Here is a 27,725-nt window from a genome sequence, read left to right on the forward strand (position 1 = left end):
GCAGAGAGGCAGGCAGAGAGAGAGGGGGAAGCAGGCTCCCTGCTGAGCAGAGAGCCCGATGCGGGGCTCCATCCCAGGACCCTGGGATCATGACCTGAGCCAAAAGCAGAGGCCACCCAGGTGCCCCATCTGGTAGGTTTATTAACCATTGATGACACTTGAATGAATCAATGTTTTAATTTTGTTGTGATGGTGGTTACTTCAGACAAAGAGGGTTTTATTTTTACTTACAAGAATTCTGGAGGAGAATGGCTGCTGGCACTGGTTTGGTCAAATGATTGATTGGTCAAATGCTTTGATCTGAGAGGCTCTTGACCTTTTTCTCATGGTAGTGAGATGGCTGTTGTGGTTCCAGGCATCACATCCTCAATCAAGGCAGGAAGAAGCGAGTGGCATGGAGGTTTACCTTGCCTGTCTTTTTTTTTTTTTTTTAATCAGATAATGGTTGCCAAATACTGATTTTTTTCCTTATATACTGGCTCAACAAAATGTTCCAAGGTGGCTTTTTCTTGTATTTTTACCTGTCCCAGCTCTGGAAGCAGCCATTTCTCCAGGAAGCCCTATTTCCCCATTAAAAATCAAGATCTGGGTGCTGGTGTGCTCACAGCTATTGTGTTATCAATTCTTACTTTTCTCATTGTAATACATGTGTATGTATGTACCATATATAGACATTTATCTACCTATATATCATCCATCTGTCCATCCATCCATCCACCCATCTTTAAAACCATGAGTGCACACCAATACCCCTAATTTTTTTTTTTTAGGATTTTATTTATTTATTTATTTGACAGAGAGAGACACATCGAGAGAGGGAAAACAGGCAGAGGGAGTGGGAGAGGGAGAAGCAGCCTTCCCACTGAGCAAGGAGCCCAATGTGGGGCTTGATCCCAGGACCTGGGATCGTGACCCCCCCTGAAGGGAGACATGACCGAGCCACCCAGGCTCCCCGAATTTACCAATTTTCCACTACCTTGCCCCATGTGAAAGCTAACTCCTAGATACACACTAGTCAAGACCCCGTCCCAAACATATACCTCCTACCCAATTCCATTCCCATCCAGCGCACTGTTTGAAAGCTTGTCCCCAACGAAGGAGTAAATCCATGCATTTTAACTCAAAAAAAACAGTCACTTTTGAAGCCTTCATGGGAATCAATTCAAAATCTTGAAACTTATGAAATTCAGAAATTGACAAGAAAGGGACAAACTAAGTATTTATGCTGACCTTTATAATCTATCTGGACCTCAGGTTAACCAGACAGATGAAGGGAAACTTCTCTTTATAGATGTATTCCAGAAATAAATGCAGAAGGCTAGATTTTGAATACAACCGTTTTGTAACCCCTAACGGATTGTGAATCTAGGTAATGCTTTGCAGCCACTACAAACAACACAGATAAGAGACACGCTGCTGGCATCGTCTGTCTCCTGATGTGTGCACACGACTCCTATGGAGCGCTCAGCCCTACATCTGATCACACTCTAGATCCAGCTGTTCATTTACAGGAAATGCAGGGGACAAAGGCCCAAGGGAAATAACACCATAGGTCCATAGAGACAAAAAGCGGATTGGTGGTTGCTGGGGACTAGGGAAGGGGAAATAGGGAGGAAATGCTAAATGGATATGAGGTTTCTTTTTGGAGCGGTGAAAAAAAAATTCTGAATTAAAGTGTAGTGTTTGCATAACCTTGTGCAGGCACTAAAAACCACTGGATGTATATTTTAAAATGAATGGTGTGCCTGGGTGGCTCGGGTCATGATCCAGGGGTCCTGGGATCGAGCCCCACATCAGGCTCCTTGCTCAGCAGGAAGCCTGCTTCTCGCTCTCCCTCTGCCTACTGCTCCCCCTGCTTGTGTTCTCTCTCTGTCAAATTAATAAATAAAATATTTTTTAAAAAAGATTTTATTTATTTGACAGACAGAGGTCACAAGTAGGCAGAGCGGCAGGCAGAGAGAGAGGGGGAAGCAGGCTCCCTGACGAGCAGAGAACCCGATGTAGGACTCGATCCCAGGACCCTGAGAGCATGACCCGAGCCAAAGGCAGAGGCCTAACCCAATGAGCCTTCCAGGCACCCCAATAAATAAAATCTTTAAAAAAAAGAGAAATATTTAGAGGGGGATCATGTCTGGGATTTGTACACAGGAAGAGAATGGGGTGAAGCCAGATTGGTTGAAGCTGGGTAGTGGGCTTATCATTAAGACTATCCTGCCCTTTTTTCTTTTTTTTAACGTTTTATTTATTTGATAGAGTGAGCAAGCAGAGAGAGAGAGAATGATCATGCAGAGGGGAAGGGCAGAGGGAGAGAGAGAAGCAGACTCCCCACTGAGCAGGGAGCTCGACATGGGACCCTGGGAACATGACCTGAGCTGAAGGCAGACACTTAACTGACTGAGCCACCCAGGCGCCCCATTCTTACCACTTTTTTTTTTTTTTTTTTTTTTAAGATTTTATTTGTGAGAGAGGGAGAGAAAGAGAGCACAAGCCAGGGGAGCCGCAGGCAGAAGCAGCAGCAGACTCCCCACTGAGCGAGAAGCCTGATGTGGGACGAGTTCCCACAATCCTGGGATCATGACCCGAGCTGAAGAAGGATGCTTAACCGACTGAGCCACCCAGGCGCCCCTCTCTCCACTTTTAAATGACATAATTTATTTAGGTTAACGCAGTTTATAGAAAAATTAAACCCAGAGTTACCCTGTGGCCCAGCGATCTCATTTTTTACTATCTACCCAAAAGAACGGAAACCAGGGACCTGAGCACCTATCTGTACACCTGCGTTCGTTGCAGCATGGTGCACGACCCCCAGCAAGTGGAAGCAACCCAAATATCTGCTGATGGACGAATGGATAAACGAGAAGTGGGAGGTCCGTACAAGGCATGATCATTCAGCTTTTGATTAGAAGGGAAAGCCTAACATCCACTGCAACACCAATGAACCCTGAAGACATTATACTAAGTGAAATAAGCCGGTCACGAAAGAACAATGGTGTATGATTCCACTTACAGGAGGTCCACTTGAGGAGTCAAATTCACAGACAGGAAGTAGATGATGCCAGGGATGGGGCAGGGGTGGTGGTGTGGGGAGATGGTATTTCATGGGGCCAGAGTCTCAGTTTTCCAAGACGAAGAGTTCTGGAGATGGACGGTGGGGGCCGTTGCTCAAAACTTAATGTACTCTGAGCTGTACGCTGAAAAACGGTCAAGATGGCCAATTTGATGTTGTCTATTTTGCCATTAAGGAAAGACGAACAGGGCCTGGCACTGAGGGACATGCTGGGCTTCCTACATCACGGAAATCAGGGTAACTGAAACGACATGGCTGGACTGTGACTCCCAGGGGGACAGTGTCGCTGTCAGTCTTGTTCCCTCGTATGTGCCTCAGGCCTGGCCAGTCCACGGAGGTGCAGGAAAGATCTGATCTCTGGACTGCCTGAAACTTTCCAGGGTACCTCATTACTTCACCGGGACTCCCTGAAGCCTCTGCCCTCCCTCTGCCCTCTCACGCCCACCCTTCCCAAAGCCAGATTCAGCGCCCCCAGGGTCTGAGTGAATGGCCACTGAAGTGCGTGTGGCCTACCAGATTCCGCACTGTCCTGTTGCTGGCCTTGGCTCAGGCTGTCCCCTAGCCTGGAGCACACACCTTGGGTCACTCCAGCTTCCCTACAGAACAGCCCCCTGGGGCTCAGGCCTCCTCTGGAAAGACTGCCTGGGTTTGCCCAGCTAGCCAGGAAGGGCAGCCAAAGACATTGGGAGGGAGTAGACCCCCGTCTCTGCCGGCTCTTCTAGGGGTCAAGGGTGTAAGTGGCTTCAGCCAGAGGGTAGAGCTTCTAGAACAGGGGCAGGCACTCTGGTGAGAGAGGACACATTGGGTCACATGGTCTGGGCAGGGATGGCGGTGGAGGGGGATAGCGACACTTCCTCCATAGTGGCAAATGGCCCTCAGGCCATCTCTGCCCACATGGACCAGGGGAGAAGCTGGATCCTGGGCAGAGGCAGAGAAACTCCAGGCCACCTGCCTCCCCTCCATCACCAGCATCCTCCCTTTGGGCCCTCCTTAAAGGTCAGCCTGGGATCAGATGAGCTGGGGTGGCAATGGCATGACCAACGTCCCCTGGATGAGCCCCTTTTGCCTGTCCTTGGCAGGACCCCAGAGGAGGCAGCAGCCACGGGCAGCAGATGGAAGCAGGGACGGTCCAATCCCAGGGCTGGGAACAGGGAGCAGTGGGTACAGCTCAGCCCCTGCCAAGGGGCACCGTCATCTCTGGGAAGAAGTTGAATACATTCCCCTAGTCACAGGGTCAGCTAGGAGAGGGTACCCACCCCTCCCCCGCAGGCCAAGGGCCTTGCGCCCAGCTCGTGGGCCTCTGCACTGTCCCGGGTGGTGCTTGGACCTGGTCGTCTAGCTCCCTGCGTCTATGCAGCCCACGGCAGGACGTGTGCCTCGGGGAGCCGGGGGCCCAGGCGTGGCGCCTGGCGGAGAGAATGAAGACAAAGGCGCAGCGGCAGGTTTCTGTACAGGAAGTCGGATTATACATTTTAGTAACGGGCAGGAGAAATGAGGCATCGGGGCAACAGTGCGGGGGGCCACAGGGAGAATAAGAGATCGAGAGCTGGGGTTTGGCGTCAATCTTACAAAGTGTATAAAGAATCTGTGTTTCTCTACAATAACAAAAAAACCAAAGGCTACAAGAGCGGTTGTATATACAAAACACGGAGATATTGCTTCACTTGCAAACGGGTTCCTGACCAGACGGGAGACAAGACAGAGAGGGGCACAGGGAGGGGCTGGAGAGCGCGCTGCGTGCAAAAAGAGAGTGAGGGGAGAGAGGGGTCTTCCCCCAGCATAAATCTACAGGCAGGAGCTGGAGTCGCGCACGCACGGGAGAGGTCGAAGGCGTGTGCCGGTGCTGGCTGTGCGTGGGGGAGCAAGGGGGCCGGGAGCCAAGAGTGTCCGCCTGCCCCGGCCCCCTGACGCCTTGCTCTTCGAGCATCAGCTCGGAAGGGGGTTCTGGGTGGGGATCGGGGGACCGGTGAGGCCAACTGGCCACAGAGGGAGGGAGGCAATCGCTCCCTGGAGTCTGCCGTGGAAAACTGGAGAAGCCCGCTTGGCGCGCCCCTCCTCCTCGCCTCTGACCGGCCTGTCTAGGCTGCCACCCTCCCTGGCCCGCCGAGATGCACACCGGGACCCCAGAAAAGCAGGCGCGGCGACCCGGGAGTCTGGCTTTCCTCGAACGGGACAGCAGGTGCCACTCAACTCCTGTTCTTCCTGGGCCCCCGCCAGCCATGCGGAGCTCGATGTGAGGGCAGGAGCCGGTCACGGTCACCGAGGGACGGAGAGGGCGGGGCCGGGGAGCGCAGCGCGGGGCGGGGCGGGCGGAGGACGAGGACGCGCAGGCGCGCTTGGGTGGGGCGCAGAGCGCTCACAGGTTCTGGCAACACTGCAGCTTGCTGGGTTTCTGTCCGTCAGTGGTGGGCGGCACGCTGATGTCCACCACGTTGTTGCCGGGGGACTCGTCGTGGGCTGCGCGGTCCGCGATCTGCTTCTGAGACACGATGCGGTAGATCTCTGCAGGTGGGGGAATGCGGGGTGACCCATCTGGACCTCATGGCCTCCAGGGAGCACCACCCCCGGCGGAGCCCAAGACCCCCTCTCAAAGGAACCCCCCCTTTACCCTGGGGGGCACCCCCATCACATCGGGGTGGGGGGAAATGGTGGCAGGGGCTGGGCCCCTGGAGGCTCCCACCTGGACACCCGATGCTGGCTGGGTGCCCAGCAAGGGCGGCCTGGTGTCTGGTTATGGCCCGCCCCTCCCCCAAGCCTGGCCTCTTCTCCCGTAAGATCAGAGGCTCCTCCTCCTCAGAATAAACGCCCAGGGGCCCTGTGCCTCCGTGGCTGACCCAGCAGGCTGTTCGCCGGTGGGGCCACAGCAGAGGGCCCCACGGCAGCCAGGTGGAGGGTGTCTCTATGTCCTCAGGATCTGCCCTGTTCCCATGAAGCGCGCCATGTCTGTCCCGTCTATCCAGACCGGCTTGTGGCTTTCAAGACTAAAGCTTCAGGGGCGCCTGGGTGGCTCAGTGGGTTAAGCCGCTGCCTTCGGCTCGGGTCATGATCTCAGGGTCCTGGGATCGAGTCCCACATGGGGCTCTCTGCTCAGCAGGGGGCCTGCTTCCCTTCCTCTCTCTCTGCCTGCTTCTCTGCCTGCTTGTGATCTCTGTCTGTCAAAATAAATAAATAAAATCTTTAAAAAAAAAAAAAAAAAGACTAAAGCTTCAGGCAGGGGCTGTGCTCTGGAGTGGGCAACGGGGGCGGGGGTGTCCTCCCCAGGCCCACACACAGGGGGCATGCTGGGGTTACTGTGACCCCAGCCTAACCCTGTGACCACCTGTGAGGATGTTCTTGAAAGCTTCCTCGACGTTGGTGGAATCCAATGCTGAGGTCTCAATGAAAGACAAGTTGTTCTTTTCTGGAACAAAAAGAATATTGCCCAGGTTGGCGGTGGGGCTTGCCTGCCCGCTGCCTGGCCCAAGAACTGAATGGTGGGGGCCAAAGAGATAGGACTGAGATGCCCACCCCTCAGGAAGGGGACGCTGGCTGAGGCCAGGGACACAATGAAGATGGCAGCGGACTGGGGCAGGGGTGAGCTGCCTGCCTTCCAGTTGCTTCTCTGATGCCTCAGTCACAGTCCCACTTTTAGGAATGTGGCCCCCGGGGGAGGCCCCAGGCGGGCGTCCCCGAGTGACACCCGTGCCGCCCCCCAGCCACTCCTGTTCCGGCCCCTCCACGCCTCACCTGCAAAGGCACGAGCCTCGTCAGTGGGCACGGCCCGCAGGTGGCGAAGGTCACTCTTGTTGCCCACGAGCATGATGACGATGTTGCTGTCAGCGTGGTCCCGCAGCTCCTTCAGCCAACGCTCCACGTTCTCGTAGGTCAGGTGCTTGGCGATGTCGTACACGAGCAGCGCGCCCACTGCGCCGCGGTAGTACCTGCAGGGGACAGCACGTGAGCCAGGGGCCTCCCAGGCTCTGTGTGCAGCAGCCCCTTGGCCCCCACGCCCGGGGCAGGGAGGCACAGAGCCCGCCCGAGGCACAGTGGCCCACCGTGACTTGGCCGGTTGGACCACCAAGGAGACTGATGGACACCCAGCCATTCCATGGGATTAGGGACTTGAGAAGGTGACCAGACCGCAGTGGCGTCCCGAGGGCACACGTGAACAACAGGAAATGGCGGGACGCTGGGAGGGTCTAGGAAGAGGCAGCCCCAGTGAGTCGTGGTAGCTGGGGACCACCTTGATGCCAGGCCTCTGCGGGAGGACAGGATGAGGGCGGGACAGGGTCTGGGCTGAAGCTCAGAGGGAAGCTGGGGGAAGCCTGGCAGGACAGGCAAGCAGGCAGGGCTGGGGGGCGGGCAGAGGGCCGCAAGCCAGTCCAGGGTAACAACCCTCATGGTGCAGCCAGCATCCGGTGAAACCATAGTGCCTCAAGGGACTCCAGGGCTCAGAGGGACCATAGGACATGCCTACCCTGGGTCACAGTGTGGCCAGGACTGGACACTAGTCTTCCCAACAGTCCCACAGCTCCTGGAGGTCTTGTCCCTCCCCTTGGGGCCCCCCCACTCTCAGAGGTGTACTCTCCCCTTCTTCTGCCAAACTCCTACCCATCCTTCAGGGCCCACCGGCCCCACACCCATGGCTTCCTGCACCGCCCCGGCCCTGTCACTCACGCGGAGGTGATGGCCCGGTAGCGCTCCTGGCCGGCGGTGTCCCAGATCTGCGCCTTGATGGTCTTGCCGTCCACCTGGATGCTGCGGGTGGCAAACTCCACGCCGATGGTGCTCTTGCTCTCCAGGTTGAACTCGTTGCGGGTGAAGCGTGATAGCAGGTTGCTCTTCCCCACGCCCGAGTCCCCAATGAGCACCACTTTGGGGGCAGGAAGGAGAGAGGTAAGACTGCAGGCCAGCTACCCTGAGCCAAGGCCCATACACCACCCACGTCCACCTGCAGGACCGTCAGTGACCCCCTCGGCGCTGCACAAACTAGGAAAGCCAACATCAGAGCAGTCGGAGCCATCCTGGAGTCCAAGGCACCACATTTCCTGTGGTGCAGAAGCAAACAGAGGCTTTGGGCTTCCAGAAACAGCCACCGTGGACAGCGCAACATCCCCGCTGTCTCAGGTCCTTCAGAGCAGGGCTGCCCCAAGGGCGTACAGACCCAGACATCCCGGCGGGTGCAGAGTGGGGATCCATTAACCCCTGAACCTCCCCTGCAGCCTGGTGGCCAAGAAACCTCCAGGGCTGGGCAACCTTGGGCGAGTCACTTAACCTCTCTGGGCCGCCTTTTCTGCAAGAGGGGGACTTGAGGAGAAAAGGCAGAATCAGAACTCCACTAGCATCTAGCATGCTAAGGCAGGCGAGGGGTGGGTGGTGGTTATTGCTAGGTTCTTACCTACAAGGGTCTGTCTCTGGAGTTCCAAGCCACAGGAAATGAGAGGCCTCACCCCCATGCCGAGTCCTCCTGGGCACGGCGGAGCAGGCCCCTCCCGTCTATCCCTGTATCCCTCTCTTCATCAAGTTTCCTACCCCAGCCAGAGAAGCAACGCCTCTAGGGGCCAAGGCGCCCCAGGATCTGTGGTAGGGTCACATGAGATGGTCCAGGAGGGGTGTGAGCCCAAGAGGCTGTCCTTAGACCCAGGGCACACTGAAGTCTCACGTCTGTATATGCACAGTGTGAGCCACACATGCACGCTTGGGTATGTGTGCCGTGTATAAGAAACAACACCGGGCCGTCTGACCAGACACCCCAGGTGGAAACAACATGGACCCCCTCCACGTGTGGACCTTGGGCCCTGACACCCAAAGGTGGGTCTGTCCAGTGGAAAGCCACGGGGGTTGTAGGCTTGGTCACCCACACCCCAGTTAAGTCTTTCCTTGACGGAAAGTTGTATTTGTGCGTGGCCAAATTCCCACGGCTTCGGACCATCTTCCTGCGCCCACCCCAGCCCACCCCACCTGCACCGGGCCGGTGTCCTTGCATTGACTCTCACAGCCAACCACCAAGCTGTTTTCCTGGAGGCCGCCAGAGGGCGCAGGTGCCCACAGCCCTCCGGGGCTTCCCACGTCCCAGAGGTAAAGTCCAAATCCTCCCGGAGGTCCAAAGGGCCTTGCACTGCCTGCCCCTCACCCTCCCCTCCTCCCGCTCTCCCCCTCGCCCACTCTGCTGCAGCCACAGGGGCCTCCTTGCTGGGACTCTGAGATACACAGAGGCGCACTGCGCTCGCCTATACCATTCTTCCCCCAGGTACATGCCTGGTATCTGCCCCCACCTCCTCGGTGGGGTCCCTCAAATGGCACCCGGTGGGTCGAGGAGGCAGGCCCTCGCTGTCATCCTCTTAAAAGCCCTCACCCCTCCCCACCTGCCTTTCCTCCACAGCTTTCTCCTCCCGCAACCCTCTCACGCTCTGGCCACCCATTCAGCCACAGGGGTGGGCATCTCAGGCAGTCCAAGTCCCTGCTGTGCCCCCAGGACCTGGTGCAGTGCCCAGCACCCAGGAAGCACCCGATCGCTGTCTGCTGGACGAACAAACCCAAAGCGGTTTGTGTAGTCTCCCAGCCCCACCTCCTTCCACACCTGGAAGATGCCCAGGTTACCATCCTCAGGCCATAGGGGAGGCGGGGGGCAGGCAAGGCAGCCTCTCTGGGTGGGCTGCTTTAGAGCCAAGAATACTAAGAACCAGCAGAATGCTTAATGAGTCTGTCCAGTGAAAGCCCCTGACATGCACCAACTCCCATGAGTCTCTCGTAACCCTACAAGTCAGGAAGCAGGACAATGCCGTGCCTATTTGTAGGCCCACTCTACCTCCCAACCCTGCTTACCAGACAGGGACTTGCCCAGGGCCACCGGGCTGGAAAGTGGTCTGTCAGCATTTGAACCCACATCTCCTGCGTCTGGGGCTGAGCTCAGGGCTCTGGGTCCAGCCTCCTCCTCTCCCACTATACGGGGCATCCCGACCCTCGGAGTAGCTGGCAAACTCCCGCTCATCCTTCAAAACCCCTCAAGTCAGGCCTCTCCTCTCCCCTCTAACCCCTAGTGACCTGGCCTCCATGACCTGGTTGATAATGAGGCCGGTGTTCTCTCATGCCCAACGGAAGACTGGGAGCTGACCTCAGAGAAAGGAGGAAAGAGGTGGAGACGGACATGGGCCTGTGGCTCTAGACCATACTGTGGGGCCCACCACCTACACCCACAACCTCTCACCTCCTTCCCAGGTGGCCTCGGAGACCTGGCCAAGGCTGGAGAGGCTGGCTCACAATTCTTATGCCCTTGGAAACGGAATAGGAAACTAGCACGAGGGCCCTGGCCTGCAGTGCCATCCCTATCCTCTCCTTCCCTTCCCAGCCTTGGCCCCATCAACTCTGCTCTGGCCTAGCCACCAATCTCCTCCGCACTTCAGGGCCAGGCCCAGCCCTAAAGGCTTTGTGACTGCGTTCTCAGGCCCAGCCCAGGGGCAAATGTTCCTATTATCCTTCCCCTTATACAGCCGGGGGACACTCAACCCAGAGTGACCAAGTTCCTGGCCCAGGATCACCCAGTGAGAAAGTGGACGCCAGAGCAGGATGAGAGCCCCCGGCCCCTGCCCAGCTGAGCGGCAGGAAGGCCCGGCTGCTTGGACTGGCCCGTGGAGAGAGGTGCCCAGGGGGGCAGCAGCCAAGCTGGCCCCACGTGCAGGGTAGGAATGAGAACAGCATTGTCCAGGGCACAAGCGATCTGCTGTCTTGGGCAAATAAAGGGCCCTTGAGGACACAGCCCCTAGAATTTCCACAGAAGTCGGTGGCATCACTGGCTGGGAAGTAGCCCCCCCCCCCACATGCCACTTGGCTGGCGGAGCAGGCGAGCCCAGTTGGCAAAAACAAAGAGCCAGCACCCCTTGAAGCCCTGGGTCCTCCCACCTGCCCCATGACAGTGTGGCACCCCTGGGGCCTGCATGCTGACATTCAGGTGGAGTGTGGCCATTTGGGTGGGAGGGGGCTGGCACCCCTATCCAGGCAGAGCAGGCCCCTGCTTCTCCCCCAGAAAGCCAGCCCTGACCATCCCAGGCCCCAGAGACTGGCCCTTGGGGGCAATCCCACCACAGTTATATTCTGGGGAATCAGAGCAGAGGACAGATCGGGACCCAAAGCCAGGGCACAGGCAAGGCCACCGTGGGCCAATGGGGGAAGATGGCATGCTTTGGTCCTTACCAGTGGGTCTGGTGGGGGGCCCTGCCCAGGCTGGAGAGCACGGAGGCTGCCTCAGGAGCACTCAGCAAAGGAGGGTGAGCACAGGGCTGGCCTGTTTCCTGGCTGCTACTCTTCCCTCACCCCCTTTCCTAAAAGGACTCATCGATGGTACGGGGTGGACAAAGCCCAGAGGACGTGGTCCTGGGCTACCACAGCAGCTTCCCACTTCAACCCACATCCTCAGAGGCCAGGTGAGTGGCCGGGGGCCTCTCAGAAGTCCCTGGTGGCCCTTGGGGACATAGCTGCTCCCACTGTGGATCCCACAGTCGGGTCCAAGCCAAAAGAGGTCAGGGTTGCCCCGAGGGGCTGATCTGCAGGCTGGGAAATGGCCCATGGCTGACAGGATAAAATGTTTAGCAGGCTGAACATGAAAATCTAAAATTAGGTACAAAAAAACAACCTTACTTGGGAGGGGGCGATGCGCAGTGAGGAAAACACCCTGGGGGATTTGCTGGCCTTGGTCTTGGGAGGTCAGCGGAGCCAACATGTGATGTGGCTGCCAAAATTACCACGGCGGTGGCCAGAGGGTGAAGCAGGGGGCAGTCAGTGTCCCAAGTGAGAAGTGTGGCTCCTCTGTGCCAAGGGAAGGGCCAGAAGTTACTAAAGCCTGGGGGAGGCTGAGCACAGGGTCGGGGGCAGGACGATCGCCGGCCCTCCCCTCCTAAAGGGCCCCTCGGACCAGGCGACAGGGCTGTGGAGCCTCAAGGTAAGGAAGTTGGCCCCTGTCAACCCTTCTGGTGTGGTCTCTACTTGGGACACCTCTCTACTGCCCATACCTGATCCTCTGCAGGCCACGGGGTCTCAGGAGGGTCCGGGGGACAGTATACTTGGGCTTCTAATGCTGTCTACCCACGGCAAGTGGTGTGACGGTGGTGGCTTGCCTACCTTCTGGCTTCTTTCCTTCCTTCTTTACGTGCCAGACCCATACAGTTTCCTTCTCCCATTTGAGTGAAAAACGGAGTGGATTTCAAGAGAAACACGCAGAGGTAATAGGGAGACCTTCGACAAGACATACGAGTGACTGTGAGGTCTCAGATGCTGGGAGTTTGGGAAATACTGACCTTGTGGATTTGACTTTCACTTCTAACCCTGTGTGAGCAGGGCACCTGCTGACTCAGAAAAGGAGGCTAGTAGGGGAGGGCAGCAGGGCAGGTGGCCCACACCTGCACCCCCGCCCTGTGCCAGTGGCCACCGAAGCCAGATCTGGGCTTCCAGTAAGCGGACTCGGGGATGAATCCCAGGAAGCACACAGCCGCTCCATTGCCCCGACCCAGTAACTGGACTTCTGGGAACGTACTTCAAGGAAATAAGCGAAAGGGCAAAAGATGACTAGTGCAAATACTTAGGCTGGGTTATTTATAACCGCAAGCGGCTGAAAATAACAAGCGGGCAATGGCCCCGGAAACCTGGAGGTGGTGACTGGGGTTAAGGTCCCCTTCCCTGGCAGCCCAAATCCAGGTGTGTGTCCAACGGGGAGCTGGGGAGCAGCGGCCTCAGGGCCCCAGCCGCAGAAGGATGGGAGGCATGTCCGCCTGTGGCCAGTCTATTTGGGGGATTCATGGAAGAGCTTCCCCTGCCTTTAACGTGAGACCTCAGGGCGCAGACGGCAACGGGAATAACTGCTGACCACACAGCTTCACCCACCAGTGACTTAGGAGCCCGCACGCAGCTCCCCAGGCCCACGGCGCCATGTGACAGCTCTGGGCCTCTGTGCAGGCACTCCCCCAGCCCAGAAGCCTTTTACCATGTGGATACCCCAGGTAGGCAGCACTCTGCCCCTCTCTGCACATCCCCAAGTTCCCCAGGCTTCCAGCCTCACAATGTGGGATGATACCACGGACACAATGGTCAGGGTCGGACACGGACCACGCTCCCAGCGACAGCCAGGCTTCCCCGGCGAGGGGGATGAGGCCAGCCACTGGTGTGGGAGGCAGACCCGCACACATCAGGCAGAGGGACGAGGTACCTCATGCGGGCCCAGACGTAGCTATCAAGGGCAACCACTGTCAGCCAGGGAGCCCAAACAGACAGCCCGGGGCCTGGCCAAAGCCCAGGCTGGCACAGAAGGCACTGTGAAGTCAGTGACTCTTTTTTCTTTTTTTTTAAAGACTTTATTTTTAATTGATCTCCACACCCAAAGTGGGGCTGGAACTTACAACTCAGAGACCAAGAGCTGCATACTCTACCGACTGAGTCAACCAGGCGCCCCTAAAGCCATTGACTTAAGTCACTCCACAACCCCAGCAATGTGGAAGGACTCTCCCCAGCTTGAGCGGCCAGGCAAGGGAGCTGGGTCAGCAGTGGCTGCCTCACCTGCCAAGGCCGCACTGGAGGCTCCTACAGCCCTCTGTCCCCGGGGCAGGGACGATCTTCCAGCAGGTTGGCCGAAGGCCAGCCCATCAGTGCGCATGTGCTGGGGGAGGTGGTCTGACAGGCTTAGTCCCACATACACTCCTTGGGTGGGAAAGCCCACAGCTGACAGCTCTGGGTTCAAATCCTGCTCCAACATTTTGCAAACCTGCCCTGTCTCTCGGGGATCTCAGTTTCCAGGTCCCCAGAGGCTGGATACTACCGACGACCTCTCAGGGCTGGGGCGAGCATTTCAGTGAATTCGTGAAGTGCTCAGAGAAGGGCAGGCGCTTCAGTAGCTCTATTAAGGGTTCTAAGAGTTCAAAGATATTGTTACTGTTAACCACCAAGCCTCGGTCCGGCACACACGGTCCCCCCCGCCAGGAGCCCCTTCCACGCAATTCTGGGTCAGCACCCCAATCCAGGGTCCCCCACCACGCACGTCCCCCAGCGTCCTCGCCCTTCCCAGGCCCCGTCCCCAGATACGTTGCCGCCAATCAGGACCGGCTCCTCCCACTCCGTAAGAGCATCACCCCCACCTGCCCCGTCCCAGCCCACTTCTTGGACACGCCCACCGCACCCTAGCCCCGCCTCTGACGGCCCCGCCCCCATCACGAACGGAGCTTTCCACCCAGCCTGGCCCGCCAAATACTGGGGAGACCCCGCCCCCAGAGGCCCCGCCCCTAACGGCCTCTCCCACCGCTTGGGGCCCCACCCCCTCCCGGCCCCGGCCCCGCCTCGGCGCATCCAGGGCCCCCGGGGCCTCTGTGGGCCGCCCGCTCCGCACGGCTGCACACTCCAGCCCAAAGCCGACCGAGCCCAAACTGCCCCGGCCTTGCCGGCTGCCTAACCCGCCGGGCCCCAAGTCCCGGGCTCCGGCCTGGGCCTAGCGGCCTGGAGCGTAGCCTCAACCCGCCTGCCCGCCTCCTCGCTACCGTCCCCTAGCCCGTCTCTGTCCCACAGATCGCACCTTTGAATAAGTAGTCGTACTCGTCGTCCCGGGTCCCCATTGTCCTGGCGCTTCCGGCGGGATCGGCGACTCCGCAGCCCCACCACAAACACCCGACGGGGGCGGAGCCGGCGCCGCGCAGAGCGGCGGGTGGTTGACCAATCAGAGGCGGGTAGCGTGGCGACCGGCACCCAGAGCAGCCAATCACAGGCGGAAGCAGAGCTTCAGGGGTGGGCGCCGCCTGGGATCCACCCTCCTCGCCTTCGGTCTCCTAGAGAAAGGCGGAAGGAATGCGGACCTTTCTGAAGTGACGGCCGCATCAGCCTATCAGACGTAGTCTCTGGAAGGCGGGGCGGAAGACTGTAAGAATGAAACAGATTGATGGAGCGAGTAACGAATGACAGGCTTGATTCAGACGGTCCGGGATTGCCAAGAGGACCTGTCCAGGAAGGGAAATGGGGCTACGTCCAGGTGATGTTACGCTAGTTAACGTCCCAATGACGTCATAGGTCAATCCGCGCTGCTCTGCTCCCCCCGACCTCACGCCCGCCTCCTCCTGCCCTCCCAGTATATGACCGTTTCCAGGCCTTTGAGAGGGTTCCCCCCCCCATCTAGAGGTTCCCTCTCCGCCCTTGGTTGGGTTTCCATCACTATATTCGTGAGTCATTAAGGTACCCCTGCTACCTCAGTTTCCTCCGCTGCATGACGGGAGAAAACCACTTCGTGGAGTCTTTGGAAGATAACTAGATTATCTGGAGACCTAACGACATACTAAGTCAACCGTCCACTTTGTCATTAAGCCTTTAACAAGTATTTATAAAATCCTTCCTGGACGTCAGACTCTCTCCAGCATGATCTCCCCTTCTCTATCCCCTTGCCCGGTGTTTTCCCACCTTCCTGCACCCCCAGGATTTACCACTACCTGACATTAGACTTTGCATTTCTGGGGGCGCCTGCCTGGCTCAGCTGGTGGAGCATGCGACCCTTGATCTCGGGGTCGTGAGTTCAGGCCCCATTTGGGCGTAGTGCTCACTATATATATATATATATATATATATATATATATATATGTGTGTGTGTGTGTCTGTGTGTGTGTGTGTATATGTATATGTGTGTATATATATTTCTTGATGCATTGATCTCTGTAGTCTCCTGCCAACGGAACATCAACCCCATGAAGGCAAGGGCTCTGTCTGTCACTGCTGGTGCTGTGTCCCCAGTGCTCAGTAAATATTTGATCAGTGATGAATAATGTAACCAGAGAGCTCTGTGGTCGTGATTTTTTATAACTATAATTATAATTATCACAGTTGCCTCCTAGACCTCATCCCTCCATTGTCCAGCAGGCATCCCAGACACTAATTTGCCCTCCCTTCCCATATGTGCTCCTTCTGTGACTCCATGTACCCCACGTTACCCCCTCCTCCATTCCCTCTCCTCCCCCCTGCCCATCTCATAGCCGGAGGTCGTGGATTCTTCTCTCCTCATCTTTTAGTCCCCTGCTTCTTCCCGCCCTCCCTTCCCTCAGTTGTCTTACTGTGTTTCTCCTCCCTCCTGAATTTCTGACCACTTCTCACCCCCACTATTGCCACTATCTCAATCCTGGCCCCAACATCACTCTCTGGACCTGAGCTGCTGTCTGTGCCCAGATCTCCCTGCTCTGCCCTCACCCCACACAGTCTGTTTTTTTCCACAGCAGTCAGAGGAATCCTTTTTTCCTTTTTTTTTTTTTTTTTTTTTAGGGAGGCTCTATGCCCAACACGAGACTCAGTCTCACCACCCTGAGATCAGGAGTCACACGGTCCACCGGCTGAGCCAAGCAGGAGCCCCAATCAGAGGAGTCTTTTAAAACATAAGTCAGGACCCCTGGATGGCTCAGAGGGTTAAGCCTCTGCCTTTGGCTCAGGTCATGATCTCAGGGTCCTGGGATCGAGCCCTGCATTGGGCTCTCTGCTTGGCGGGGAGCCTGTTTCTCCCTCTCTCTGCCTGCTTCTCTGCCTACTTGTGATCTCTGTCAAACAAATAAAATCTTTTTAAAAATTAAAAAAAAATAAAACATAAGTCAGATTGTCCCACTCCCCTGTTTAAAAATCTTTCAATTCTTCCTTTAATAAACATTTACTGAGCTCCTACTAAGTGCCAAGCAGTGTTCTAGGTGCTGGAGATGCAGCATTGACTAAGACGAAGTCCTAGCCCTCACAGAGCTGGCAGTCTAATGGGGTCAGGCCAACAAGAAGCCAGTAAACAATCTGCATAAGATAATTTCAGAATGGGAGGAGGGCAGTGAGGGGGATAACTTGGATTATGTGATGATGGTGACACTCCTTAGTTAGGAACCCAGGGAAGGCATCTTGGAGAAGGTGACATTTGCACTGTTTGGGGGAAGAGCAGGAGGTGGTGGGAACAGTATTTCAGAAGGACACAACAGCAAGTGAGAGAGACTCCGATGGGTTTGAAAAGCCAGGTGGCCATGGTGGCTGGAGAGTGGGGATCAGGGGCCAAGAGATCGGACAAGGTGAAAAATCAAAGCTGGAAGCCAGACCAGAGTGGACACTCCCAGGGACCTTGTCAGCACACTCTCGGGCAGTTGGCTCGAAGCCTTGCACATTCCCGCACAAATGCCCTCCCCACCCACCCCCAGCTCACCATCCTAGCTTCCTGCCCAAATGCTACAGCCAGGTGGGGCTGTTAAATGTTTCCCCAGTGAGCTTTACTTCCTGCCAAGGTCACTAGATTTTGCTCTCACTGTGCCCTCTTCCTAGAATACCATCCTCCCACCTTCTCTGTAGGAATTTCATCCTTCTTTGAAACCTGACTCAAAAGCAACCTCCACCCTGAAGCCTTTTCTCCTGTCTAGGTTATGCTCCTCTCCCCGCAACCCTCCAGGATAGCTCACAGTAATATTAGTAATGTTGACTAATGTTTATATGGTGTGCTAGGAGCCAGACACTATTTGCCGTGCTTTTCATTCACTGCTACATGAAATCCTCACAGCACCAGGAGAACAGAAAGGGGTAGGGATCGGAGGGTGGGGTACCAGAGGCTCCCTGACCCCATTTTCCAGATGAAGGAACTGAGGCCTCAGAGCTTTAACAGACTATCTCTAGTCAACTAGGAGAACGATGAGGTTGAAGAGTTCCAAATCTGGAGTTGGACGGGTCTGGATTCCCAACCTGGCTCTTGTTTGGTTCCCAATCCTAGTGGTTATTTTTTGTTGTTGTTCCTGGGATGGAAGAGGTGGTGATGACAGGGAACAGAGAGGGTTGGGGAGATAAGCTCTCTTAGCAGAGGTTGAGAATTAAGAGGGCAGAGGTGAGGGAACCCCCTACCACCCAACCTACCTAGAAGGCACATCCCACCACCTTCAGGCACAGTGGGCTCAAGGGAGACTCTGCAAGCCTGCCTGGGACAGGACACCCCCAAACAAGGAGCCTGGAGAAGGTCCGGCCCTCCAAATGAGGAGTTCATCACCCCCACTCAGCCAGGGTCCCAGCGAAGCTACTGTGTCCCCAGCACAACCAGGAAGGAGTCACAGGACCAGAAAAGCACAGAATTTTCCTTTAGCAAAGGAGGCCCCCACTGCTTTCCCAAGAACATTTAAAAAACATATTGCAAAGATATGTTTTCCTATTAAAACAGTAGCTGGGGCTCAGGGCTCAGACAGATGTTGTTTTTCCCAAACATGTGTCCTGGAGACAAGGCATCACATTATGCCAGACCACATGATATGAGTGGCAATTTTAGGCAGTGCATTAAAGACCGTTGAACCACTTGCTGAGAACGTTGTATCTTTTTCCCCATTTCTCAAGTATTATCTATCAAGGAGAGAGGCTTGCTCTCTTTTGCTCATACCTCTTGAACAGTTTCCTACTGCTCATCTCCCTTTTTTTTTATTTTTTTTAAAAGATTTTATTTATTTATTTGACAGACAGAGATCACAAGCAGGCAGAGAGGCAGGCAGAGAGAGAGGAGGAAGCAGGCTCCCTGCTGAGCAGAGAGCCTGATGCGGGGCTTGATCCCAGGACCCTGGGACCATGACCTGAGCCGAAGGCAGAGGCTTTAACCCACTGAGCCGCCCAGGCGCCCCTTTTTTAAATTTTTAAAAAGATTTTATTTATTTATATGATGGGGGTGGGGGCAGAGAACACGAGCTGGGGGAGAGGCAGAGGGAGAAGCAGATGCCCAACTGAGCAAGGAGCCCAGTGCAGGGCCCAATCCAGGAACCCTGTGATCATGACCTGAGCCAAAGACAGACGCTCAACCAACTGAGCCACCCAGGTGCCCCTCATTTAAAAAAAAAAAAAAAGATTTATTTGTTTATTTATTTATTTGAGAGAGAGAGAGAGAGAGAGCAGAGAGGGGAAGGGGAAGAGGGAGAGAGAGTCTTAAACAGACTCCTCCACACTGAGTGCGGAGCCCAACGTGGGGCCTGATCTCACAACCCCAAGATCACCACCTGAGCCAAAACCAAAAGTTGGACACTTGACTGACTCCGTGCCCTCCCCTGGATGCCGCCCATCTCCCTCTCTATACAGAGCTCCAACACAGGCTGAGAGCCTGCAGAAGGCAACAGGATCAGGCTAGAATTTTTCTTGCCCATGTTTTATTGTGAATTTTTAACATTTCGAGAAATGAAAAGAATCGTGTAGAAAATATCTAGATTCCACTATTAACATTTTATTTTATTACATATCCATCTCTCTGTCCAGCCACCCAACACTCTGATGAATTTCAAAGAAAGTTGAAACTTTGGAGGACTTTAATGTATGGCATGGTGACTATAGTTAGTACTTGAAAGTTGCTAAGAGAGCAGGGGTTAAATGCTCTCACCACAGAAAAGAACAACTAGGGTGTGATGGAGGTAACCGCTCACACTATGGGGGTAGCCATTTTACAATACATATGTGTATCAAATCAATGCATTGTACACCTTAGACTTACACAATGTCTTATGTCAGTTGTATCTCAATATAGCTGGAAAAAAATAAAAATGAAAGAAACTTGAAGACATTAGTCAGCTTACACTTGAGCACACATATCATTAACTAGAATTCAGTATTTTTTTATGGCTCTTTTTCTTTTTTTTTCCTTCTAAGGTGAAACTTACATACAACGAAATACAACCTTAATTGTGCATTCACAGAGACAGACACATATAGCTTTTTGGAGGAGTAACCCACCTCTATCAGGGTTCAGAACATCACCATCACTGGAGATGCCTGCCTCATGCCCTTTCTCAGTCAGTCCTACCCATCTTCCCAGGGTCTCAGCCACTATTCCTAGGTTTTCCCCACACAAAGTGGTGGCCTCATTTTGTACCATCAGCTATAGGCCAGCCTATCTGTAATATGGAGGAGCTTTAAAGGTAAGCATGGTGAGGGTATGAATCTTTTTGTCTACTAGAGTATCCCAAGCCTTTCCAGGGTCTCAGCTTGGGATGTAGTAGAATCTCAATAAATATTAGTTGAATTTATATATATATATTTTTATGTCCAACTTACAGGATAATTTCTGCAGATGTGGTTAAAATGGGAAGAATTTACCCAAAACACTGAATGAATGCACACACTAGAGCTGTGATGTCCAATACGGTGATCATTATCCCTGTGGTTGTCAAGCCCATGAAATATGGCTAGTCCCGGGCCTCCTGGGTGGCTCGGTGGGCTAAAGGTCTTCAGCTCAGGTCATTAACCCCTGGGTCCTGGGATCGAGTCCCACACTGGGCTCCCTGCTCAGCGGGGAGGCTGCTTCTCCCTCTGCCTGCTACTCCCTCTTATACGTGCTCTCTCTCTCTCTCTCTCTCTGACACATAAATAAATAAAATCTTAAAGAAAAAAGTTAATAAAAAATATGGACTGTCCCATTTGAGATGTACCTTAAGCATAAAATAAACACTAGGTTCCAAAGAGTTGGTATTAAAAAAAGTGTATATACTTTAATACAATATTAATATTATATAATAACCTGTATTAATTAATATATTAATGACTTGTACATAACTCCCATGTTGAAAGGCAATATTTTGGTTATACTGGGTTTAATAAAAATACATTTTATTTTTTTATTCTTTTTAGAGAGAGAGAATGCATGTGAGGGGACAGGGAGGCCAAAGGAAGAGGAAGAGAGAGAATCCCAAGCTGAACATGGAGATGACACAGGGCTCAATCCCACAACCCTGAGATTATGACCTTAGCTGAGATCAAGAGCCAGGTGCTGAACCAACTGAGCTACCCCAATAAAAACACACTAATAAAGTTCATTTCATATGTTTCTTTTTACCTTTCTTTCTTTTCTTTTTTTTTTTTTTTTTTTTTTTTTTGGAGAGCGATGGGAGGAAGGGTAGAGGGAGAGAGAAAGAATCTTAGGCAGGCTCCATGCCCAGCTGGGCCCGCTGCGGGACTCCATCTCCTAACCTGAGATCAGAGCTTGAGCTGAAATCAAGAGTTTGATGCTTAATGGACTGAGCCACCCAGGCCACCCCTCTTTTTGCTTTTTTTAAAAAAGATTATTTATTTATTTGTCAGAGAGAGAGAGAGAGAGAGAGAGCACAGGCAGACAGAGTGGCAGAGGGAGAAGCAGGCTCCCTACGGAGCAAGGAGACTGATGTGGGACTCGATCCCAAGATGCTGGGATCACGACCCGAGCCGAAGGCAGAGACTTAACCCACCAAGCCACCCAGGAGCCCCATATTTTTTTTTTAAAGATTTTATTCACTTATTTGACAGAGAGAGAGCACAAGCACAGGGAGGGGCAGTGGGAGAGGGAGAAACAAGCTCCCCACTGGGCAGAGAGCCTGAAGTGGGTTCCATCCCAGGACCCTGAGATCGTGACCTGAGCCAAAGGCAGTTGCTTTAGTGACTGAGCTACCCAGGCGCCCCGACTTTATTTTTTTAAACTTTGTTTTTGGGTGTGTGTGTTTTTGTGTGTTTAACATGACTTAGAAAAAAAATAAAATTCAACATGTGACTCACATTATATTTCTATCAGATGGCCAGATGCTAAGAAGTTCACTGTGATTCATGTGTGTAAGTATGATCAAGAAGGGGCTCTCATTTCCCCCATTATCTGCTTCCGGAAGGATCGAATGAGAGTTTCAGTTCTTTTGAAAATAAAAATTGAGACACATGTTGCGAAATCATGAACAAAGGAAATTAAAATCAGTTGTCAGGTGGTAGGACTAACCAGTGCTGTCCTCAAAAAATCTGGGAGTGTTCACCCTCTATCCTGGGAACATATTTCTGTGGACTTTGAAACTGCCCACTTTTTAAAAAAACAAACTGAAGAACAAAGAAGAATGAAATGTTCTGAGGTTGCTTTTATTACAAGGATTCTCGCAAGCTCTGCCCGGACACCCCGGGCGCTGGGTCATCCCACAGCACCCACACTCCGGAGCACGGTGAGGGTCCTGGGCGCCCATGGGAACCCTGGTCCCCCAGCCAGTCAATGTGACTGAATCCGCCTTCGAGGGCTGGCCTGGCTGCCCCCAAGTGGTCCCTCCAGGTCCCCAACTCCTTACGCAGGCAAGGAGTAGGTCTCAACACCCCTCAGTCTCATGCTTCCAGGAATCTGTGCCCTGTAGCCCTACAGCTCTGTCCTCAGAGGATATCACCTACAGCTCCCCCACTCGGAAAAGGGGGCATCTCCACTTGTGAGCTGCTTCTCTGTCCACGAGGCTCCAGATGGCCCCGTCTTGAGCCCCTGGCGAGGCAGGGAGTGGCCACATGCTGGGCCAGAGTCAGAGTCACTATCCTCTATGAGCCTGAGACCAGGCCCCAGGGAGGAGGCTAGGAGGCTGCTTCAGTCTCTGTGGGCTGGATCAGCATCGTGGTGGCCTGTAGTGGGTAGTAACGGCCCCGCCAGGTCTTCCAGAAGATGCCCTTCTTACGCCGCTGCCGCTGGTGTGGGATGGAACGGAAGTACTGGCCATTGAGGTTGGAATGGCCACAGGTGCCAAACCACCAGCCACCTGTTGGGGTCCGAGAAAACAGAACCTGGTCAGGCTGGGGTCCTCGTGGTTCCGCTGGGGCTGGGATGGAGAGGAGGCTAGGGGGCGAACTTTACAAACTTTAGAGGGGAAGACATTTCTAGTGCTTGTCACACTGTGTCCGGAGGGACCCCAGGTTGTGACAAAGGGCCCCCCCACTTCCCAGTAACTACAGCTTTCATGGCTATGACTGTGGCACATTCCTTCTCTGTACCTGGCACATGGCAAATGTTTATTTTATTTTTAAAGGATTTTATTTATTTGACAGAGAGAGAGAGTGAGCACATGCAGGGGGAGCAGCAGGCAGAGGAAGAGAGAGAAGCGGGTGCCCTGCTGAACAGGGGGAGCCCAGTGTGGGGCTCGATCGCAGGACCCTGGGGTCATGACCTGAGCTGGAGACAGATACTTAACCGACTGAGCCACCCAGGAGCCCCAGTGGCATATGTTTATTAAAGACTTTCTATGATCATTGTCCGGCTCATCAATTTATATATCAGACTGACCCACTGAAATTACTGGTTTTCCATCATTTTTGGACCCACCAAAAAGCGGCCTCACAGATTTTACTTTACAGGGCCTAGGCTCTGCCTCTGATTTCATTAGAACAAAACAGGGTTTATCTTGCTGGTTTTGTCACATGCCAGCCACTATCCCACAAATGTCATCTCAAAATAAGCCTATGGAGTGGGCACTGGCTACACCCATTTTAAAGACGGCAAACTGAAGGCGGGAGAGGCTAAGTCAGCTGCCCAAAGGCAAACAGCACGTAAGGAGAAAAGGAGGCAGAGAATCGGTGGAATTTGGCCTTGAAGGCAGGACAGGGACGCAGAAAGGGGGGCAGGGGAGGTCTTGCCCTTGAGGTACAAAGCAGGACAGGGAGGGGCAGAGCTTGCTCACCAGAGAGGCTCTTGGCACAGTTCTTGTCCCCACGGAGGTCGTGGTCCTGATCCCAAGTGGAGAAGGGCAGGGAGAGGCCACTGGGCGCCACAGTGGTGGCCCCCAATTCACTGGCCACGGGAGCTGTAAGCTGCAGGCTGTAGGCGGTGTCCTCACCGCCCAGGTGGACGGGGAACTGCAGTGACTCGGCGTTGCCCTCCCAGTCATGCAGCTGCACGGCCAGGCGGCTGCCGCGGTCCCCCAGGATGCGGTGCACCTTCTCCAAGCCCAGCCAGAACTCACCTACCAGGGAGAGGCTGATCAGCGAGACAGACCCGTCTCCACGCCCCCTCCTGCCCCCAGTGCCTCTGGCCCCACTGAAAATACCCACCTTGGGGGTCTCCAAAGCCAGCCTTGTAGGCTTCCCAGGGCTGGTTAAAGTCCACAGAGCCATCCTGGCGTCTCTGAATTACAGTCCAGCCTCCATCTGCCCAGAAAGGTGCGATGTCGTCAGGAGGACCCTGCTGGCGGGGGATTCTGACTCCCCACCTGACTCTCAAACCCCAAACTGCCTCCAAATCTGGAAAGGGCAATGTTGCTTTCATACAGCCCAGAAGGACTGGATGAAGATGGTCAAAGGTGGGCTGGCCACTGGGCAGGGGGCTCAGCCTAGAGCATTGATTGTCCCAAGGACCCAGTAGGGAGGGAGGGGGGGAGCAGAAATCTAGAGAGCTCTCGGGGCCCACGGAACCTGGCTCAACAAGGGGTAGTGGTGGGGAGACACATCTGAAAGAGATGACCCCAGGGGGCCCGTGAATCCTACCCGAGGTCATCTTGCAGTTAACCAGGAAGGGTGGGGACTCCTGAGGCTGGATCTGGAACAGTCCACTCTGCCTCTCTCCCTCGTCAAACAGCTCTTGGCAGTCCCTGGGCAGCCCTGAAGGTCAGGCAGAGAGAGGAGCAGGGAGAGTGAGGCAGGAGGGTTCCCAGGAAACAGGCATGTGAGGGGCTGGCAGTGGGTGACAGGAACATGAGGGGGCAGTCCCAGGTTCACAAAGGCTCCCTCCTGGATGGTCCCTGAGTCATCCTCCCTCCCCCCACACCACCCTCCAACCTCCTGCCACACAGCCTTCCCCGCCCCACGAGCCCTCCTGCAACAGGGACTTTGCACAGGCCAGTCATGCTGCCCAGGGCCCTCTTCCCTCAGGCCTTTCCTGCCTCATTCTAAAGATCCCAGCTTCTAGAAGGGATGCCTTTCCTGACTCCCAGACCAGGCCAGCCTCCCAAAAGGAGCACTGATGATTTCCCACTCCCAACACCACTAGAGTCATCTGGTGGTCTCTCTGCCACTGAATAAGGATACCATGGGGCCAGGGACAGAGTGGTTCTTTGCCCAGTCTGGCACCAGTGCCCAGGCTGATCCTAGCCCACAGCAGGTGTTTAATAGAGACTAGAGGAATGAGTGAGAAGCTGGGCCAGAGTGGGGAAGGGGGAAGGGGGAAGGGGAGCCAAGCAGAAGTAGCCCTGCTTTGTCAGGTGAGGGCCTGCATGGGGTTTGCAGGGGTGGGTTTCCAGGAGGGGAAGGATTGATGAACGGAAGAGGAAAAGAAGGAGGGGAAGAGGGAGAAGGGGCCCGGAGGTCCAAAAGCTGGGTAAGTCCCATCCCCAGCCCAGCCAGGAAAATAGGGGAAAGGTCGCCAGAGGGAGGGGGAAGTCCACACTGGAGGAGGGGGGGTGGATGGGGGCGGGGCCAGCGTGACTGGAGACATTTTCCGGCCTCTGGAGCTGCTCCCCTTTCCCCTACTTTCTTCTCTTCCAATCTGGACGGCGCCCGGCCAAACCACCAATGTGGCTTCCATTAACACCAGCTGTTTGTCTCTCCAGCTCTGAACCTTCCCCTACTTGGCAGGGCTGAGCCCCGAGTCCGGGAGTCCCCAAACCCATGCACCCCACAGCTCACATCCCACAGCCCAGACCTATGGCTGCTGGCTAGCTCCAAGCCCCCCCCCAGGGGGGATGGTGGGAGGGTACACTGGACCCTTACTGGCCTGGGACAGAGGAAGAGTCAGCCAGGGAGCTGGTGGGTGGGTAGGGGAGGAGGAGCTCTCAAGATGAGAGGGCTGACAGCCAGCCCCAAGCCCCAGGGTGTGAAGGGGGAAAGCCTGAGCTCTCACTCAATCGGCTGCACATAGCTCTCCATGCCAGGTTGCGGTGATGGGACAGGGGGACTACAGGGAAGCCAGTGGCCAACGAGAGCCCTGAATTTAGGGTGGGGACAGAAAAACCAGGAGCTGGGATCCTGTGCCAGACACACAGAGACATGCTGCGGGAGGAGATTTGGGGCGATCTGGGATACACAATAGAGGACCCAGAACTTGTGACAGTCGCAAAGGCTCATTCTTAGCAGGAATGGGGGAGAAGGAAGGGGGGTGATCAGAGACTTTGGGACTAAGAGAGAGGTGAGGGACCGGATGTGTGGGTCAGGAACCCTGGATTTGTAAGAGATTCAAGAGTGAGTGGTGTGTCTGGGCAGGGACATGGAGGTTCCCTGCCTTTGCCCCCCTCCTAGATCTGTACTCCAAGAGACCATAGGGCGCCCAAGCTCAGAACCCCCATCCCAGGCAGCCATCTCTCTTCACCCAGCCAGAACTCCAGGATCCTTGGCTAGCACCCTCTTGTCCACCACTGTGCCCTCAGAGGAGGTCCCAGCCTTCAGGAAGGTGTCCTTTCACTGCAACACCCCCTTCCCCACGCCCCTGCAGCTCTGTTTCCTCCTGGACCCTCTTCCCCAATCCCTGCTCCAGCTAGTGGCCAGTGAGGCTTTGGGGAGAGCCACTGGCAGGAAGAAGGATGGGGTGGCCTGGCTGGTCAGGGGCAGGGATGAGGTGGGATGTACCCCCATCAGCCCTTTACCTGAGAGACAAGTGAGCCCCCAGGAACCCAGAGCTGGGGCCTCTCTTCTTCCCAGTAAGGTGGACCAGACCAGGAGGGGGACAGGAATGGCGTGTGTGTGTGTGTGTGTGTGTGTGTGTATGTGTGGTTGGGGGGGGGGTTGCCAGGGGACAGCAAAAGACCGGACACTCACTGCGCAGGCGGCTGATATTGTGAGCAGAGCCCCCAAGCTGCACCATCTTGGGGAGCCTCTTCTTCCTGGCAGGCTTGGCCACCCGGTGGTTCAGGTGCGTGGGGGCCAGAAGACCCACCTGGGCGGGACAGGAGGAGAATATCAGGTCTGGCTGGCTCCCGGGGCTCTAAGCTGCTAAACCCGCCTCCAAGTCCACACCCACAGGTAGAGCTTCGACCTCCTGCCCCACCCCGGGCAAGCATCAGCACCTGGCTTTGCAGATTCTGTATTTTCAGGTGCTGCTTCTCCAGGTGACGCTGCTGCTGGGCTACCTTGTGGACGAGTTGCTCAATCCTGCTGTTCTGAGTCTTGAGCTGAGTCTGGGAGAGCGGGAAAACAGTGGTGAGGACCCGGTCTTCGGCGGCAAGCCTCCCCATTCATCCACCGGTCCCTCCTTCCAACTCTCCCTCCCAGGGAAGCCCGAATGCATCCCCCGCCCAGTCCCCACTGGTCCCCACCGTTTAAGACTCGCGGAGGAGAAGTAGGAGCACCAGTACCTGCAGGCTGCGGAGAGTGTCGGGGACAGCTTCGCCACTGGGGCCCGGACCCTCAGGCGCGCGCGGGGGCGCGGCGGACCCCCCGGAGTCCTTGCAAGCTGCTCCGCAGGCGCTCAGACGCCGCTCCAGCGCGCCCAGCTGTCCCCGGGTGCGCTCCACGTGCTCGCGCAGCCCGTGGCCGAGCTGCAGGAGCCCGTGCGCCAGCACGTTCACCTCGTCCCAGGACGCGAAGCGCGGCGGCTCAGGAGGGGGCGCGGGGCGGCCCTGCGCGCTCAGCAGCCCGGCGGTGGCCGCACACAGCATGAGGGCTGCCGAAGCCGTCGGAGCGCGGCGCATCCTTCCGGGGGTGTCCTGGACTCGGGGACGCCGGGGCTCGGGAGTCGAGGGCTGGAGACGCGGCAGCCCTGGCGGAGACACACTCACGTGAGAAGCCACTAAGAACCTCGGATCACAGCCTCCAGCCCTTTGGGCTTGGTTTGTCCCCACGACTCCCCCTTTTATAAGGCCGGTGCAGAGGGAAGGGGGAGCCTCGGAGGCGGGGCGCAGGGAGTGCCGAGGGCGGGGCGTGCGGCGGGGGTGGGGTTCTGTGCTCCCGGGGTCGGCTAGTTCTGCGAGTGGAGGGGCGCCCGGGGGATGCAAATCTCTAGCTCTTCCCCGCCAGGCCTCGGAGT

The 27,725-nt window shown here is 55.5% G+C and overlaps 2 protein-coding genes across 2 annotated transcripts; both read right to left on the reverse strand.

Moving 5' to 3' along the window:
- Nucleotides 1-4,510: 4,510 nt before the first annotated feature.
- RAB11B (RAB11B, member RAS oncogene family) lies at nucleotides 4,511-14,727 on the reverse strand. The gene is made up of 5 exons (XM_032883810.1): nucleotides 14,595-14,727; nucleotides 7,724-7,919; nucleotides 6,794-6,987; nucleotides 6,387-6,467; nucleotides 4,511-5,569 (listed from the first exon to the last, which is right to left on the reverse strand). Exons 1-5 carry the CDS (start codon nucleotides 14,632-14,634, stop codon nucleotides 5,424-5,426), a joined length of 657 nt encoding a protein of 218 aa, XP_032739701.1. The 5' UTR covers nucleotides 14,635-14,727; the 3' UTR covers nucleotides 4,511-5,423.
- Nucleotides 14,728-21,979: 7,252 nt separating this feature from the next.
- On the reverse strand, nucleotides 21,980-27,491 carry ANGPTL4 (angiopoietin like 4). Its single transcript, XM_032883812.1, has 7 exons — nucleotides 27,055-27,491; nucleotides 26,767-26,877; nucleotides 26,519-26,636; nucleotides 24,257-24,370; nucleotides 23,825-23,920; nucleotides 23,455-23,736; nucleotides 21,980-22,539 (listed from the first exon to the last, which is right to left on the reverse strand). The coding sequence occupies exons 1-7, from the start codon at nucleotides 27,388-27,390 to the stop codon at nucleotides 22,358-22,360; spliced, it is 1,239 nt and encodes a 412-aa protein (XP_032739703.1). The 5' UTR covers nucleotides 27,391-27,491; the 3' UTR covers nucleotides 21,980-22,357.
- Nucleotides 27,492-27,725: the final 234 nt, after the last annotated feature.

The sequence above is a fragment of the Lontra canadensis genome, unplaced genomic scaffold, assembly GCF_010015895.1.
Source record: "Lontra canadensis isolate GAN:19392208 unplaced genomic scaffold, GSC_riverotter_1.0 scaffold88, whole genome shotgun sequence".
Lineage (NCBI taxonomy): Eukaryota > Metazoa > Chordata > Mammalia > Carnivora > Mustelidae > Lontra > Lontra canadensis.

Excerpts from the sequence above, each read along its gene's own strand:
- RAB11B (XM_032883810.1), bottom strand. The coding sequence starts at position 14,634 with ATGGGGACCCGGGACGACGAGTACGACTACTTATTCAAAG. Across the intron at positions 6,988-7,723 it reads TACCGGGCCATCACCTCCGC|GTACTACCGCGGCGCAGTGG; the intron begins GTGAGTGACAGG and ends TGTCCCCTGCAG. Across the intron at positions 5,570-6,386 it reads TTTCAAGAACATCCTCACAG|AGATCTACCGCATCGTGTCT; the intron begins GTGGTCACAGGG and ends CCCCACCTGCAG.
- ANGPTL4 (XM_032883812.1), bottom strand. The coding sequence starts at position 27,390 with ATGCGCCGCGCTCCGACGGCTTCGGCAGCCCTCATGCTGTGTGCGGCC. Across the intron at positions 23,921-24,256 it reads TAACTGCAAGATGACCTCGG|ATGGAGGCTGGACTGTAATT; the intron begins GTAGGATTCACG and ends CTTTCTGGGCAG. Across the intron at positions 22,540-23,454 it reads CTGTGCCAAGAGCCTCTCTG|GTGGCTGGTGGTTTGGCACC; the intron begins GTGAGCAAGCTC and ends GGACCCCAACAG.